This window comes from Herpailurus yagouaroundi, unplaced genomic scaffold, assembly GCF_014898765.1.
Source record: "Herpailurus yagouaroundi ecotype Mexico unplaced genomic scaffold, PumYag 184, whole genome shotgun sequence".
In the NCBI taxonomy this organism is placed as follows: Eukaryota; Metazoa; Chordata; class Mammalia; order Carnivora; family Felidae; genus Herpailurus; species Herpailurus yagouaroundi.
This window is the reverse complement of record NW_024412415.1, coordinates 37,875,886-37,891,383: the sequence shown is the minus strand read 5'-3', so window position 1 is coordinate 37,891,383 and position 15,498 is coordinate 37,875,886. Positions and strand designations below refer to the sequence as shown.

The 15,498-nt window shown below is 43.5% G+C and overlaps 2 protein-coding genes across 3 annotated transcripts in view; one reads left to right on the top strand and one right to left on the bottom strand.

Annotated features, from left to right (window-relative positions):
- Nucleotides 1–12,310, top strand: part of NPTN (neuroplastin) — a 74,174-nt gene extending 61,864 nt beyond the window's left edge. The window contains exons 6-9 of one of the 2 annotated variants that reach the window (XM_040493215.1): nt 2,626–2,899; nt 9,818–9,827; nt 10,658–10,732; nt 11,284–12,310. In XM_040493215.1, coding sequence (XP_040349149.1) covers nt 2,626–2,899; nt 9,818–9,827; nt 10,658–10,718 — 345 coding nt within the window. In that variant the 3' untranslated portion in view covers nt 10,719–10,732; nt 11,284–12,310. Of the gene's footprint in view, nt 1–2,625; nt 2,900–9,805; nt 9,828–10,657; nt 10,733–11,283 lie in introns of both variants that reach the window. The other variant, XM_040493214.1, reaches the window with a different exon arrangement.
- The window catches only part of REC114 (REC114 meiotic recombination protein), a 138,575-nt gene continuing 135,139 nt past the window's right edge, over nt 12,063–15,498 (bottom strand). The window contains exons 5-6 of the mRNA XM_040493216.1: nt 15,351–15,440; nt 12,063–12,573 (exon numbers count right to left, since the gene is read on the bottom strand). Coding sequence (XP_040349150.1) covers nt 12,409–12,573; nt 15,351–15,440 — 255 coding nt within the window. The 3' untranslated portion in view covers nt 12,063–12,408. The remainder of the gene's footprint in view (nt 12,574–15,350; nt 15,441–15,498) is intronic.

Sequence of the window (15,498 nt, the reverse complement as noted above, 5' to 3'; positions counted from 1 at the left end):
TACAGTCGTGTTAAATACAAAGTTTTTTTTTTTTTTATTTTTTTTTTTTCAACGTTTTTTTATTTTTGGGAGAGAGAGAGACAGAGCATGAACGGGGGAGGGGCAGAGAGAGAGGGAGACACAGAATCGGAAACAGGCTCCAGGCTCTGAGCCATCAGCCCAGAGCCTGACGTGGGGCTCGAACTCACGGACCGCGAGATCGTGACCTGGCTGAAGTCGGACGCTTAACCGACTGCGCCACCCAGGCGCCTAAATACAAAGTTTTAAGTATCCTCCTTAAAAGGCAGATTTAAGAAACAAAAATATGTTGTTTAAGATAATCTGCATATAACAAAATAATATAAAAGTGTTAAAACGAAAATGATGGACAAAGATATAGTGAAATTCTATAAATAGAAAGAACAAGTGGAAATCTTAACATCACAGAAAGTGAAATTCAAATAAAAAACATTAAACCAGGGTGCCTGGTGGCTCAGTTAAGTGTCCAACTTCACCTCAGGTCATGATCATGAGTTTGAATCCAGCATCAGGCTCTCTGCTGTCGGCGGAGAGCCTACTTCACATACTCCGTCTCTCTCTGCCCCTCGTCCCCCCGGGTTGCGGGCCCCCCCCATACTCTGTCTCTTTCTCTCTCAAAAATAATAACTAATAAAAAGTAATACCTTAAAAGGGTTAAACCAGGAGTTCCTTTTTATCATGATAAGAGGATTAATCCATAATAAAGACAAAGCTATCATGATCTTTTCACACTACATAGTACAGTTCCAAAATGAATGAAATAAAAATTGGAAATACAAGGAAATGTAGCCAGAAGCACAATTATATGGTGGCATACTTACATATATTATTTTTAGTCTTTGACAGGTGAGATGAAAAATCAACACTGTAGAAGGTTTGAATATCTAATGACTAAGGTGACAGTCTTGATACTGAAACCTAAGTATCAATCACTATCAGTCATAAATGTATGTGAATGCTTCCTAAGTGCAAGTTAATGGTGTTTGAATCCTTTTTAAAAAAAAAAAGTACACATTTTTATTATTGAAGTATAGTTGACATATAATGTTATATTAGTTTCAGGTATACAGCATAGTGATTTGACAGTTCTGTACATAATGCAGCACTCACCACGATTAGCGTAGTCACCATCTGTTACCTTACACGTCATTACAGTATTATCGACTCTATTCCCTATGCTGTGCTTTCATCCAAGAATATAGGGTACTTTTGATGCTTTTCCTTAGTCATCAATTCTGTAGCAACAGGACAAGTCTCCACTCAGTATCTTATTATGCATTGATTGAAAAGGTTAAAAGTTTCTTGCATAAAATGGTATTCAGAAAATACTTAGTGAAGGCCTGTGGATCAAAGAAGACAATAATCATTTCTGATTATAAGTGAAAAACATGGAATTAGTGAGCCGGTAGAGCAGGGGGGTGGGGGGGGTGAGAGAAGTTGGCAGCTTTCCAAGTCCTCGAGTCGAAGCTTCATGGGATAACTTGTTTTGAAGGCTGAGTTTGCCATTTCAGGCATACCCGCACTCAACTGCAGACACGATTGTATGCTATAGCTAGACATCATTCTGGGGATTATTTTCCCCTTTCCTCTCTACTATTTCTGATTACACTTTAGTTGCATAACAACTGGCACATGAGTCCATTTTCCTGCTACCCCAGGGGATCAGTGCTATAAGCCTGCTGGATCCCAGCTCCACCTAGAGCCCTGCTTGTGCACTCTCACCTCCGCCTTCCCACATGGGCCTGGAGTACTCCCGTCCTACTTAGCACCTCTCCTCCCCACAATCTAGTGCAAAAGCTGGCTCTTGTCAAGCTTTCCCTGACTGTTTCTGGCACTGGCCACTCACTCTGTCCCACAGTATTTGGTACATGCCCTCCATTGGGGCTTCTCGTCACATTCCTATGACCATCCCTTTTGAGGTTCCCTCTTGAGGTCAGTCTCCTTGTTCGTTTTTGTATCATACTTTTCCCTATTTCACCTTCCCCTTGGTAGGATATAAGGCATGTAGCATACATTAGTAAATAGTTGATTGATTGAATAAACTTTGCTTTAACCCTGTAATTCTGAAAGGAAAGGGCAGTTATGAATTTCTCTAGTCTTGACTAGGAGCAAGTTCTTAGCATTGTTTTTGGAGGAAGTTTAAGGAGACTTCCCAGAATTCACCAAGCACGAAGTAGATGTCCTGACTCTGAAGTCATCAGACAGGCCTGAGGTTAGCATATATGCCTGACCGTGGAGGTCACACCCCTCCTTCTCAATTCTCCTTTGTGTTATGGTTTCTTACCATATGGTATTTGAAGTAGCATTTTCTAGATTGAGTAGGTCTTCCAGTCACTTCATAGAAGTTGGAGAAGTCTGGAGGACCAACAGTGGGGGAGGCCTTAACCTGGCTCTACCAGAAGTTTACTAATGTGTTGTTGTTGTTGATATTGAAAGGAAGTTAATAATGAAGGGCTCACAAGTTACCTGGACAAAGATGGTCCTAGACACTGCTCCCTCATCCCAGCCAATGATCTTGCTAAGAATGGAGAACAGTGCCACCTTATCTTGGACACGAATTCAACTACTCTGACCTCTGTGTGTTCTCCCTTTCTCTACCCTGAGCAGGACATTGTCAATACCTCTGGCCGCTTCTTCATCATCAACAAGGAAAATTATACTGAGCTGAACATCGTGAATCTCCAGATCACGGAAGACCCTGGCGAGTATGAATGTAATGCTACCAACTCCATTGGCTCTGCCTCCGTTGTCACCATCCTCAGGGTACGGAGCCACCTGGCCCCACTGTGGCCTTTTTTGGGAATTCTGGCTGAAATCATCATCTTGGTGGTGATCATTGTTGTGTATGAGAAGAGGAAGAGGCCAGATGAAGTTCCTGATGGTAAGAGCATCCCTACAAAATAGCTATAATGTTGGGGTTGGTTCCTTGGGATGGTTTCCAAGCACCCAAAGAGGACTATAAGTATGTTGGGGTTCAGTCCCAAAAGGAGAGAAGGAAAATTCTCATACTGGTTCCTTAATCCCTACCCCTAAGATTAGCCACCTAGAGCTATAATTATTAGCTCTGTCCCTCCATTTGGGTGTTCTCCAAGCCCCAGTCCCATCTGCCCTTCAGGCCCCATGTGGGGAGCGGGCAGCTGTCAGTCTCTTTGTTCAGCTCTGTCCTCCTTCAATACAGATCATCAGGCAGATTGAGCTTGAGGAGAATCCAAGTCAAGCCTAGAAGCCACCCCAAGATCGCAGGCCACCTGGCCTTTCAGGCAGATTTAAGGTATCTAATTGGTTGTCACATGGTTGCCTCGTGTAGCCCCTGTAGGTAACTGCCCCAGTCCAGTCAAACTGTTCTTGAGAAAAGCCATTGGAACAAGCCAGCCTTTGGTTCCCTTGGTTGGTCCCTTTGATAGGTTTTCAAGGTTCTTGGTGAAGCAGGCACCTAGCATTTGGCTTTTCTGTCTCACAGACAAAATGGTGGAGTCTGATCCATCCACACCCCCACTTTTAAGGCAGAGATAGCTAAGCAGTAACACCTGGCGCCCAGGCCCCAGGGTGGCACCCGCAGGCTGGTGGAGTGCCAGAGATGGGAGTGGATAGAGCGGCACTAGGACTACAGTGAACTATTAAGCTTTGGAAAGAACATGGATCTTAGATTTTGGGACATGCTTACAATCAGGAAGGTCCTAGGAAATCTTTGTTTTTTTTTTTTTTTGTTTGGTTTTTTTTTTTTTTTGGTGTTCCATTTGTAACCCTGGGATTCCAGTCAGGGGACAGCTCCTGCTGGAGACTTGTATCAGTAGCTCCTTCAGCTTTCTGACTAGCTCCCCACCCTCCTGTCCTGTCATGTCATCAGCAAATGAATCGGCCAGCCAGAGATTACCCCCACTTGTCCATCACTGACTAGATGAGAAGGGTGTGTGCCCAAGTTCAGTGGAGGCGGGCCTTGGGTGATGGTGGGGTTGCCAACTCTGGTGTGACTGTTCTGGGCCTGTGCTTGTGCACTGTGGTCCTGTGCCTTGCCCCACAGAGTTGTCCTTGTCCCCGTGGCTGACCAGCAGGACTGCAGCCCCAACCATGTGTGTTTGTGGAGAATTGCTAAGGGGGGGTCTGCTGCTCCCTCAGAAGTCATGCAGCCCTGAAGGCATGCTGGTGGCTTCAGCCTGTCTGGAAGGCCATGTTTGAGAACAGCAGCCTCTTCCCCTCTTTTTGTTTCTTCTCAGCACCTCCAAATCTCTGCCTGCACTGAGTAGAGGGGAGTATTCTAGGGAGGCTGGCAAAAAGATTTGTCGCTGACACTAATAACGCATGTAGGGAGCCCTGGCAGAACCCCTCCCGGTGTACATCCAGCAGTGAGCTAGACAGAGGAGTGAGGCGGACGCCAGCTGGAAGTCGATGGGCCTGTGTGAATAAATGAGCTGATTCCCTGCAACAGAAGTGTGCCCCCGGGATTTTTACATTCCTTCTCCTAGGTGCACAGAACTGCTGTTCTACGAGGTGAACTGCATTCTTGGGATTTTTCACATATGCATAATGCTTTTTTCTCTAGATTTTTCTCTTTCCTGCTACAAATTAGGACTCCCAAGCAAGGCAGAATACCTGTATTTAGGCCTGAGAGTAAAGGGAAGTTGTCTGTATTTCTAGCACAGCTCTTTAGAAGCAGTTATGCCTCAGTCCTGCAAAGGGCTTTTCATCCCCTCAGAATGCTTTTGCTTTGCTAAATTTCACCTTGCTCAGCCTTCCCTTTGGAAAGGTGGAGAAGCAAAAAGTCAGGTAGGAAAGGGCAAAGATGGGCTTCCGGACCTGATTTTTTATTTTAAGATGATGAGGCTGGGTGCTGCTCTCTTGGCAGAGTGATATGTTGGCTTAGCTGGTCTCCATCAGAGGTTCCGGTCTTCCTCGTAGGAAGCCACTTTGTTTACCAGGTTGCTCTCCCAGCGTGTCTGGAAGACATTTGGGTTAGATTTGAGAAGTGGTTAGTATTGGTTCTGACAAGTGCAGACACCTGCCCGGGGAAGTGGCTATCTTAAAAGAGCTAGAGCTCCATGGCTACTGAACTCAAGTGGTGGCCAGTTGAGTACAGGAGACCTCTGTGGCCAGTAAATCTTCTGAACAGCTTCCTGAAGGGAAGGTACTTCTTTTAAGCTAAATTATTATAGACAGTGGAAGAATCCTACATAAAAGACGTGGGTAAGTGCAAAGTAAAATCTCTTTGCTCTGATCTCCTGGAAGAAATGTAATGCAAGCAGCGTTTACTTTTTTTGTTCTTGAATTGGGGCAGCAGACCTGGGATGCTGGAATTATTGCGGTGTTGCCTCCTCTCTGCTCCCTTCCCGACAGCCAGCGCGGCCCAGGCTCCATTCTCCATCTCCACTTCCCTGCCTTGCTCTGGCATTTCCATCCCAGAGTTTTCTCCTTTGTTTGCCTCCTCCTCTCAAACCCCTCCCTGCTCCTATGCCCCTTTATTTCTTGTCCTCCTGGAATTAATCATTAAAGAAAAAAAAAGTTGATTGTTCCTCAGTGAGTTTTCCTCATGCTGTGGCTTTTTTTCCAGCCAGTTTCCCCTCAACTCCCATGCATCCCTCATATGCTTTCTCCCCACCTACCCTGTCCCCAGGTCTACATATAGAGAGATGCAGGCACTCCTTTGTGGAATGATTGAAGAGGTACCTTGTATCTGATACGAATTGGGAGTTTTAGAGGTGATGGATTTTTATCAGCCAGCCATCTGTGGCTCTGTTGACTTATTTGTGCCACTGTGAAAATGGATTTTTTTAATATGCCTGACATGCTTTCTCTGCCAAAATAGGTACTTTTTATTATCAAGGTAGACCTAGGATTTATTTTTGACTTACTGAACTTTTTCTTATATGAAAAAATTTCATATAAAACTCCTAATACTCATATTCGGGTAGTCTGTGAGTTCTTGGTAACTCAGCCCCTGACCAGAAAAGCACTAAGTGAACAGTTTAAAACTACACACCTGCACAAATTTGAACTTAGAGAGTTTACTCCAAGTACGCTTCACCAGAATGGCAAAGATTGCTTTAGATTTCTCACATAGAAAATGCTTAGGGTTAAGGGTTAGCTACTTCCAGTAGGGGGAGGGGGAGAAAAGGCCTCTGTGTCTTAGTCTACTGGCATCTACTCAGAACATTTTTAAGCAGAACTCACACTAAGTCCCTTTTAGCCCCTGCTGTGGTCTCTTTGAGGATCAGTGCCCGGTAGATTGGTTGTCTTCTAGATAGATGGTCTGCATCTCACCTTTTACCTTCAGTGTTTTCAGGAACAGATGAGTCATGGAGACAAACAAGGGCTTCGTTTTTTCAGCTTACTCATCACTTGACTACATTCTCTGAAAAGATTACATGATAATTTTCTAAAAAGAGTGGGTCCGGCCAGCATCCCCCTAGCCTTCCATCCATCCTACAGCTCACATGCCTGGAGCAGACCTTCTGTGCTGGTTCTCTGCTGAGTGAAGCAGAGGGGTTGGTGTGTGCTTCCAAGTTCCCCCCTCCCCGCTCACCTGGGGAGATGAGGCGGGAACCTGCCTCATGGTTGGTGCCTTCAGTTCTACTGGACGTTTTAGTGACCGCAGGTGAAAACAGTAGGAGCTGATTTAAGAAAAGCAGTGGTGGCATCAAAAAGAGTTTTCTGTTTTCACGTTAGGGAGATAATTTTTATAAGCAGTTCAAAGGGACTCTTCTAAGTTACTGATGGAGATCTGAGGTTTTGGGGGGACCATTTTTAGTGGCTCTGATGCATTCGAACTCTTTTAGACACTCTACGATTAAGAGGTATTCTGACATCCGAAAAATCTATCAGTTGGGAATATGAAGCTTTACAACAGACCAGGAATGTTGGTAAAGAAATGTGATCTTTAAAATGACATGCAAAACACACCTTTCGTTGTCTCTTAACTAGGGGTCCTCTGAGTCCGTTACCTTATGGAGAAAATACAATAGGACCAAATATGAAAGGAAACTGGAAGTAACTGTTAATCAGTCTCTGGTTTAATGCTAATCTGCTGAGATGAGGCAAAATGTAAGCAGGTTTAGAAACTATAAAAGCCCATCCTCCGTGAGATGAAGGCAGTGAACAAGGAGCTTTGACCAGACAGGCCCCTCTTGGTCATTCTGACTGGAAAGCCATCTTTTTGGAGGTGCTACCATGTCAGGTAACCCGTTCTTTAGCGGGCATCGCAGAGCACTCTTCCTGATGACACGGCCATGTGATCTAGGGGAGTGAGGGCCGGAGTACGTCTGTTGGGAAGACAGCAGTTCCACCAGGAACTTCACTCTCCTGACGTGGATTCCGGAAGCATCTTGTTTCCCTTCTCCCCAGTCCTCTTCCTCTCATCTAGCCAGTGGTTGTGAGTAATGCCTAGGTGAAGAGAGGAGCCCTTGTTTAAGCAGCTACCTTTTGGCCTGAGGGTTTGGGGTATGTTGATATTTGTCGGTTACTATGACTTCTTTTTTTTCCCCCCTCAATTGCATCAAACCCTTAAAACATGGTGGTAAGTGAGCGATATGCATGCTTTTGGAGTTTGTTTAATCTCCGCTTCAGTCTATACGATGCACAGTTCATGATGTTAACACTTTTCTTCAAGTTTACTTCATTCACTTTCACAACTAATTTGGATTTCAGTTTGCTGTTCAATTCTCATTTACTTTTTGATTTTCGTACCTTTTTTTCTGTAGTTCTGTTCTTTCCCTCTCTCCTGGTTTCCCTGTTAGGGTCAGGTTGTTTATTGTCTGACCTGTAAAGGGAGAGTGGTGCTGCGGATAGTGGCTCAGTCCAGGACAGTAGGAGACACGAGGCTCTTTTCTCGATTCCTTGTAAATGTGCAGGTGGATGTGGGGAGAGAGATGAAGTGAGGCTTAGACACTAGCGTGAATAGCACCCGCTCCCACTTGCAGGCATGGCAGCTGCACCAGAGCCGCTGTTGCTAAAACCCCAACGTGCGGCCCTTTGCACGTTACCGGCTTGTCAGGCTGGAAGACGACCCCACTGGGCGGACAGCAGGGCGTAACCCCCCACCAAAAGAAAAGCTTGCGTGTAAAGTGCTCGGGTCGGTGCCGACAGCGTCATGCTTTGAGAAGAGTAGCTTGGCTATCGCGATGTCCCCCCTCCCCTGCTTTTTCTTTCCACATTGGGAGTAGGTTGGTGGTGGTCTTGTCAGTTATCTTTAGAATTTTGTGTTTTCCGGTACACAGCCAGAGCACTAAAACTATCCTAAGTTTGCTCCTGTGTCTTTTCCTTTAAGTCCCTGAAGTGCTTAGTTCCTAGCATGTAGCTGAGCTGGCTTGGCCTGGATGCTGAGAGCAGTCGGGTGTTGTGGTGAGGGTAGATTTAGGCCGGGCTCGTGTGTCTCAGTCCTGATATGTCTTCGTATATCTTCACTGCATACACAGCACACTGATGTCTCGGGTGTCCTCGACTCTTAGTTTGTTCTTTGTACCTGTTCAATAGTGGACTGTTAGTAGTAGAATCCTGTTGGACACTGGTGTGTCGCCAGCCTGTTGTTTGGCTGAGAAGTCGTTGGTTTGTGGTTAGTTCGTTCGTTTGTTTTTTTTTTTTTTAATCTTTTTTTGCTCCAGTCACTGTGTGTGCTGGCGGTGGCTTTGCCTCTCCGTTGCCTCGAAGGACCAGGTGGAGCAATGTCTCCCTGTGACAGACATTACTCCTGACGTGTGCGCCTGCAGATGCCTACACTGAGACTGTAATCTCCATAACTGCTTCATGTGCACCAAGCCCCCTTGTGGAATCCTGCTGAGAGTTTTTCTAGAAGCCTTCAGCTAAACCAAACTGTTCAGAATCATTTAGTCTACCTGACTGGTATAAAACAGAAAAACTAAGAGCACTTGCTTGTTCCCTCCCCATGTACATATATCCCTGCTTAAAGGGGACCAAGTTGCCCTTAGTTGAAACAGGAAAGAAAAACTTACAAATCAGAATAATGAAATACCAATTTAAGAAGGCTTCTAAACTCAGATGATGTAAGCTTTTTGGTTTAAAAACAAAACAAAACAAAACAAAAACTATCTCATGGCTCATCTGGATTCGGGTTCTGGTTTTGGCCAGGGCTCGAGTTGAGCCTGTCTTTTCTGTCAGAAGTCTGAAGTCTTTTCTAGAGGGATGTCACCACTATTCAGCTCTCCCTGATGTGTCACAGAACGTCTTCTGGTTATGTATGCACTTGTGCTGGCATAGCCCAGCTGGGCTGACCCAGTATTAGGTTGAACTGTTGTGGCTTCCTCTCCCTCAATCTCATTCGCCAGACTAAAGACTCTCCTAAAGATTACAAAACAGCAAGAACACTGTCTTTTGGGGAAGTGAGGATGTGTGGCTAAATGTATAGAACACACACATCCGTCCACACTGCAGGATTGAGCCATGCATTCACCACAAGAAAACAAACAGCAGGATTTTACAACTGAAATGTTGGTTTGTGTTCTCATTTCTCTAAGAGTGAACCACTGGAACTTGGGGACAAGATGAGTATAATATCGCAGCCTGTCTGTCCGCTACAGTTGCAGTTTTTCATGACAAGCATTCCCAGTGTCAACTAAAACCATTGAAACAACATACCCGCCATTAAAAACTCGAATCTAGAAGTAATAACTCCATGAGTGTTTTGCACCTCCAGATGGAATGGCCTTGAATAAATGCTATGAATAGCCATGTTTGCCACTTGCCGTTTGCTCTTCTGTTAATTCTTAACGTAGAGTCTCACGATTTTCTCCTTTCTCCTCCTGTCTCTCAATGGATTATTAAAAAACGGAATACCTTACAGACGATGAACCAGCTGGGCCAATGTGAGTACTTTGTTGGACATTGATTCAGTAGTTTATTTTGTATTTGCAGTTTAATTGAATGGAGTGAGTAGCTAAGGTGGTGGGGAGCCAGTGGGTGGAAATGAGTGTTGTAGTGTAGACTCCCTAGCTACACAGACATGGAGCTGACAGCCATTTGATTCCCAGGACAGGCTGTGCAGTTTTGTTTTCCGTAACAACACAAGGTGGAACGCCATGCAAAAAACCGTTTAAAATTTTGCACGTCCTATATACTTGAATTGATAGTGTGGAGGAAATAACAAGTGTATCGGAGACTGCCAGTTTTGTGAAAGTTAATTTCAAGCTGGACTGTAGCATGGAGAAGCTGTCTGGCTTCATTAACAATTGTGTGTAGCCAAGACAGATGGTACTGCAAATTTTCAGTCGGTCCAGGAGAAGCGGAGTCTCCTAGAGTTGGGGACTAAGGGGTGAGAGGCCCAAATTGGCCAAGTGCCAGAGGGCACACCACTGCCCGCCTGTGTGTGATTATCTTTTATCATTCGAGAAGAGACTGTGGTGTTCAGTAGAGAAGAAACTACTGTCCATACACCGTTAGAGTAATTAGATTATAGTTTGTAAATCGGATGGAAAGTTACCTGTATATTGTCTGCCTTGGGAGTCAAAAGGATTAACTGAAGGTGTGTGTGTATGCACTTTACACAAAGAATATTTTTATTGACTAATGTTGTGCAGTAAAATTTCTTACTATACCAGGGATGGTAGTAAGTGAAAGAATCCCTGTATTTCCATGTGTTATAATTTCAAGAGTTGCCACTGACTTTAACTCTTATAATGCAATTTTTCCTCCAAAGGAAAACCAACTCTACCAACAATCACAAAGATAAAAACTTGCGCCAGAGAAACACAAATTAAATACTGCTTATAATGTAAGTATGGCCTTCCTTAGAAATTTTAAAAATTATATGCAAACGAACGTTGCCTCTGTTGACCTTGTTGCACATTCTTTGGTAGTTGGTAGCATGTTATAGGATCTTCTAGTTCATTTCAGAGCTGTTGATATGATGGAACAAGTTCTCTTTGCCCTCCGTCCAGTGCAGCAGCTGGAAAGGAACATTTTTCAGCTGTGTTGTTCCACATATTTATATAAGTGCCGTTTCAGAATACGTATGGTGTTTCAAAATGCATCCTTTGCACCACTCTTTAACTGTTTTTTTAAAAAAGAGGTAAAAATTGTCACCTTGGGTGGATTATTCCCAGAGGCCAGTTAATTCCACTTTGCTTGTGAGGGCAAGGCAAGAATGGTGGCCGGGCATAGCTGGGCCAGAGTGCCTTCCATGCCGGCACATGGAGATCAGAGTTTCACACCACATCCCTGCGCATGCTGTCTGAACCAAAGCTTTGTTGTATGTAGGATTTGGTGTAGTCTTCAGGGACAGTGCATATTCCCTTTTAATTTCCAAATACTTTTTCTTCACAGATCTTTAGGTTCCTGAAACTGGTGGCAACATGATCTGCTAAATTTTCTGCTTGGACCTCTTTGGTTCTCTCCCCTTTTAAGTGAGCAGCACCACAAATGACTGTCTAAAGCATGCCTTATTTAGCCTTTCCTGTAAGGGTGATCTAGTCAGGTACATTTTAAACAATGCTTCAGTGTAGAAGGTGTAAACTATTTGGGGCTTGATGTGCTGTGAATGTTGCTTTTTTCCCCCCTTTGTTAAAATATTTAAGTAGAAGTGAAAAGGTCCTCTGAGGATCGGATCATGCATGCGCCATTTTTTACTTAATGCAGCTGTTAAATTGGCAAAGCTCTAAAATGCACTGCTGCCATCTAGTGATAACATTTTTGTAAAGTACAGCAAAACCTACAGATATATACAGTATATAAATATATATATATATATATTTATATTTTTGGGGGTGGGAGAAATCCAAAATAAAATAAATGCTTGTTTCATTTTTTTAGCTGCTGATATTCATTCCTTACTGTATGTTGTCAGATGAGGAGATTGTGCAGTTCTGGTACATAAAGATGAGTAATATAAACTGAAATCTATAATTTTAAGGGCTTAACCTATGACTTTGATAAAAAGCTGGAACACTCCACTGAATGGATATATTGAATTGCAGTATATATGTATGATTGCTTTTTAAGTGATTATTTTTTCTTCTGTTAAATCATGTAAATTCTTAAATCCTTTTGCACTGATGTGTTGAACCTTATTGTACATTCAATTAAGGCAAACTTTTATAATTTACCTTTTGTTTTCAATGACCTTGAAATGTTATAGCATGGTATTCTATGCAACTAGTTATCCTCTGGGGTTGACACTGTATTTTTCACATTGATTTAAAACAGTTGAGTGTAGATTTTCTCACCCGGCAGGGTTCTCATGCGGTGTGTAACCGTAGATGCATGTACTTGTGTTCTGTGTAAGTGTTGAAGTGCAATGATGTATAAAAAAGTGGATTCACTGTTTTTAAAAATAAAACATTGATAAAAGGTGCTTGGAATAATACTCTTTATTCTTGTATCTAATCTTAGGAGGAAGCACTTTTTCAGTGAACTTTTTCAAGTTCCTTAGTGCTATATGTACGTGGAGTGTTAATTTCTCAACCCTGTCAGCTTTTTAAGTTCCTTTTCCACCTCTTCCACAAATGCGGGGAAATTCTGATCCATGAGGCACAAGCGTAGAAAGGGGCGTAAGTCTTCCGTGTCCCACGCAGATTGTTCATAGACCGGGGACAGCTCCTCTGACACCAGGAGAGACTAGGGGGATTCCAGAAGAGTAGTTTATTAGTGATTATAGCCAAAAGCAATGGCTTGAAATAACAGAACACAGAAAAACTTTGCTTTTAGGAAATACCAGGGAAACACCAAAAATTAGTGTTTATTACCTTTACGGGGTTCCTATATATAATGCCTCTAACTACACATAGGAAGTGAGATAAACTTGTATCCTTAAGCATGTCAAATTAATGAAATGATTTACAAAGGTAAGGTCCTGCTTTAATGAAGAATACTGTGTTAACATTTTGTGGGTAAGAAAGTTGTCAATGAATGAAATGCACTAGCTTAGTTCATCTTTCTCACCTCCCAGATGAATGGGTGTGAGCCGTTCACCTTGTGGAAGGCGGGTTCTGAATGTAATAAAGAGAGGTCACAAACTCACTGTCCAGAGGAGATAATTAGCTCACTCATGTCTCTTTCCAGTCCTGTCCACGAAGTTTGGCAGGGAGAGGCATGTAACTATCACCACAGAGAAGACACGGACATTTCCATACCTCTCCACCTCCCGCCGAAAATTTCTTCATGCTGCCTACACTCTTATGTCAAACAACCCCTGGCAAGCAACCGCTGATCTGTTCTCCATTACTCTGTAGCTTTACCTTTTCCAGAATGTCATAAATGGAAGTTCTATAATGTCAAGCATTTTTTCACATGCTTATTTGCCACCTGTATGACTTCTTTGGTAACTTGCAGTGTTTTAAACCAGCTGAGGGGCGCCTGGGTGGCTCAGTCAGTTAAGTGTCCCAACTCTTGATTTCAGCTCAGGTCATGATCTCATGGTTTGTGGGATTAAAACCTGAGTCAGGCTCTGTGCTGACAGTGTGGAACCTGCTTGGAATTGTCTCTCCCTCTCTCTGCCCCTTCCCCTCCCCCACTCAGTTGTCTCTCTCAAAATAAAAAAAAATAATAACCAGCTGAGTAAGTTGCCCAGATTTAGATATCAGAGTTCAAATGAAAGTCTGACTGTGCTTGGCAATTTGGAAGATACGGTGACAGCAGATCCACAGTCTACTGTGATACGATGAGCTCCAGCCCTGCTGTCTTACATCTGTGTTTGCTGCTTTGACTCAGTCGCCATATTTACTCTTCACACTCCATCTACTAGGTAGGTGGTTTTATGCCCTTTCTATGGATGGCATGGTTTGGTGTGTTTTGGTGTGCACAATTGATATTTCTCTAGAAACTGTAATAGAAATTTAATAAATTCAAACTAGCGTCTCAGAAGAATGTGAAAGTAACATGGAACCCTGTTCTCCAGTGAGAGCCACTGTTAGCAGGTCAGTGTATCTCTTTCCAGACCTATTTTGTGTGTTTGTGTTTCTATAAAAACTAAACCATCCATGTTGTTTTTAACCTTTTAAAAAACTTAATGTATTACAAATATCTTTCCACGTCAACAGATAGGGATATATATCACTTTTATTGACTGTATTTTTATCCCATTTGTGGTTATACCACACTTAAAACCACTTAGTATCCTACTAGTGCACATTTATGTTGTTGCCAGTTTTGTTACTATGAACAACACTGAAGAGCATCCTTATGTGTATGTTTGTGTAGCTGAAATGGAATTCTAGGTAATAAGATACAACATTAAATTGGTTCCTAAAATGTTTTATGCACTTATGTTCATGCAACAACTTGTCCAGAAGGTTAGAGCAAATGAGAAACCTATCTGAGCCGCCCGCCTGGTGCATGGTTCGTACGTGGTTCTCCACTATGTAAATACGCTGGGCTACGGTCCACCTTCTGCTGCATCTGATCTTTCCTGAATAACGATATCATACCCTGCCTTGTTTCCATGTTTTCCTCAGCCACTCATTCAATTAACCTCTAACCACAATGCAAATACGAGGCTACAAACTAGGGCACTGTGGAGTTTGTCCTGCTGCTGGACAAAGAGGCTTTTAATTTTTTCTTGTTGTGGTTGCTAAGTTATTAAAAGAAATAGATGTGAATTCTTATTTAATCGTCTTAAATTTTTAATTGTAGGACTATTTATTTTGAGTGGTAAGCCAGATGGAGGAAACACCCATATTTTCCGTTTTATACTACTGTTAGCACAGTTCAATAAATACATTAAAAAGAAAACTCATCCTTAAATACTGATTTCCATGCAGAACTGTGTGGAAAGCACAAGCTGTTGGCCGGAGAGCTGCTGTCGAGCGCAGCAGGGAACACAGTGAGGAGGAGACAGGCCTCCAGGAGCTCCCAGCAGAGCAGGGCATCAAGCAACCCTGAATTTGAATGAATAGGTTTTGTGGGATGCTTTGGTAACAGCAAGCTGCAAGGGGAGGGGAATGTCTGAAAGCAAGTCTGTGGGAACAAGGCTGAATCCTCCCAGGTTTCCGGACATCCTCAGCTCTTAGCACCGGAAATTTGCTGCTACAGAGACCATCACTGAGCTGGCTCCAAATTCATATTGATACCTGTCTTAGGATAGTTCTCAATCTCATTTTCGAAATTAAATGGAAGTTCTTCCCTTTATTTCTCTTTGGGAGCATGGCAATTAAATTCTTTATGTCACACATTGAAAAGCTAACAGCGCCCCCGCCCCCTCCTCGGAGGGCAGCTCTTCAGTGGCGCCACCGCCCCCGACGGCACAGGTAGGCGGAAGCGGCCCCGTCTGTCTCTACTGTCCTCTCTCTGCTGGCACTTCACGTCACTATTCCACAGAGGGGTGAACAGAAGGATACAAATTCCTCAGGATCACTGTTTCTCGTGACCAAGGAAGACAACAGGGAAATAGGCCCTACCTGAGCCAACCAACTCACTGAGGTCCTTCCTCCTGAAGTCCCTCTGCCGGCCGGTCCATGCTGCTGCTGCTTCTCTGGCTTCTGGTGTGACTGCAATTAGGAGATGAGCTGAACGTAATCAGAAATGCCACTGGCCATCATAGGACTG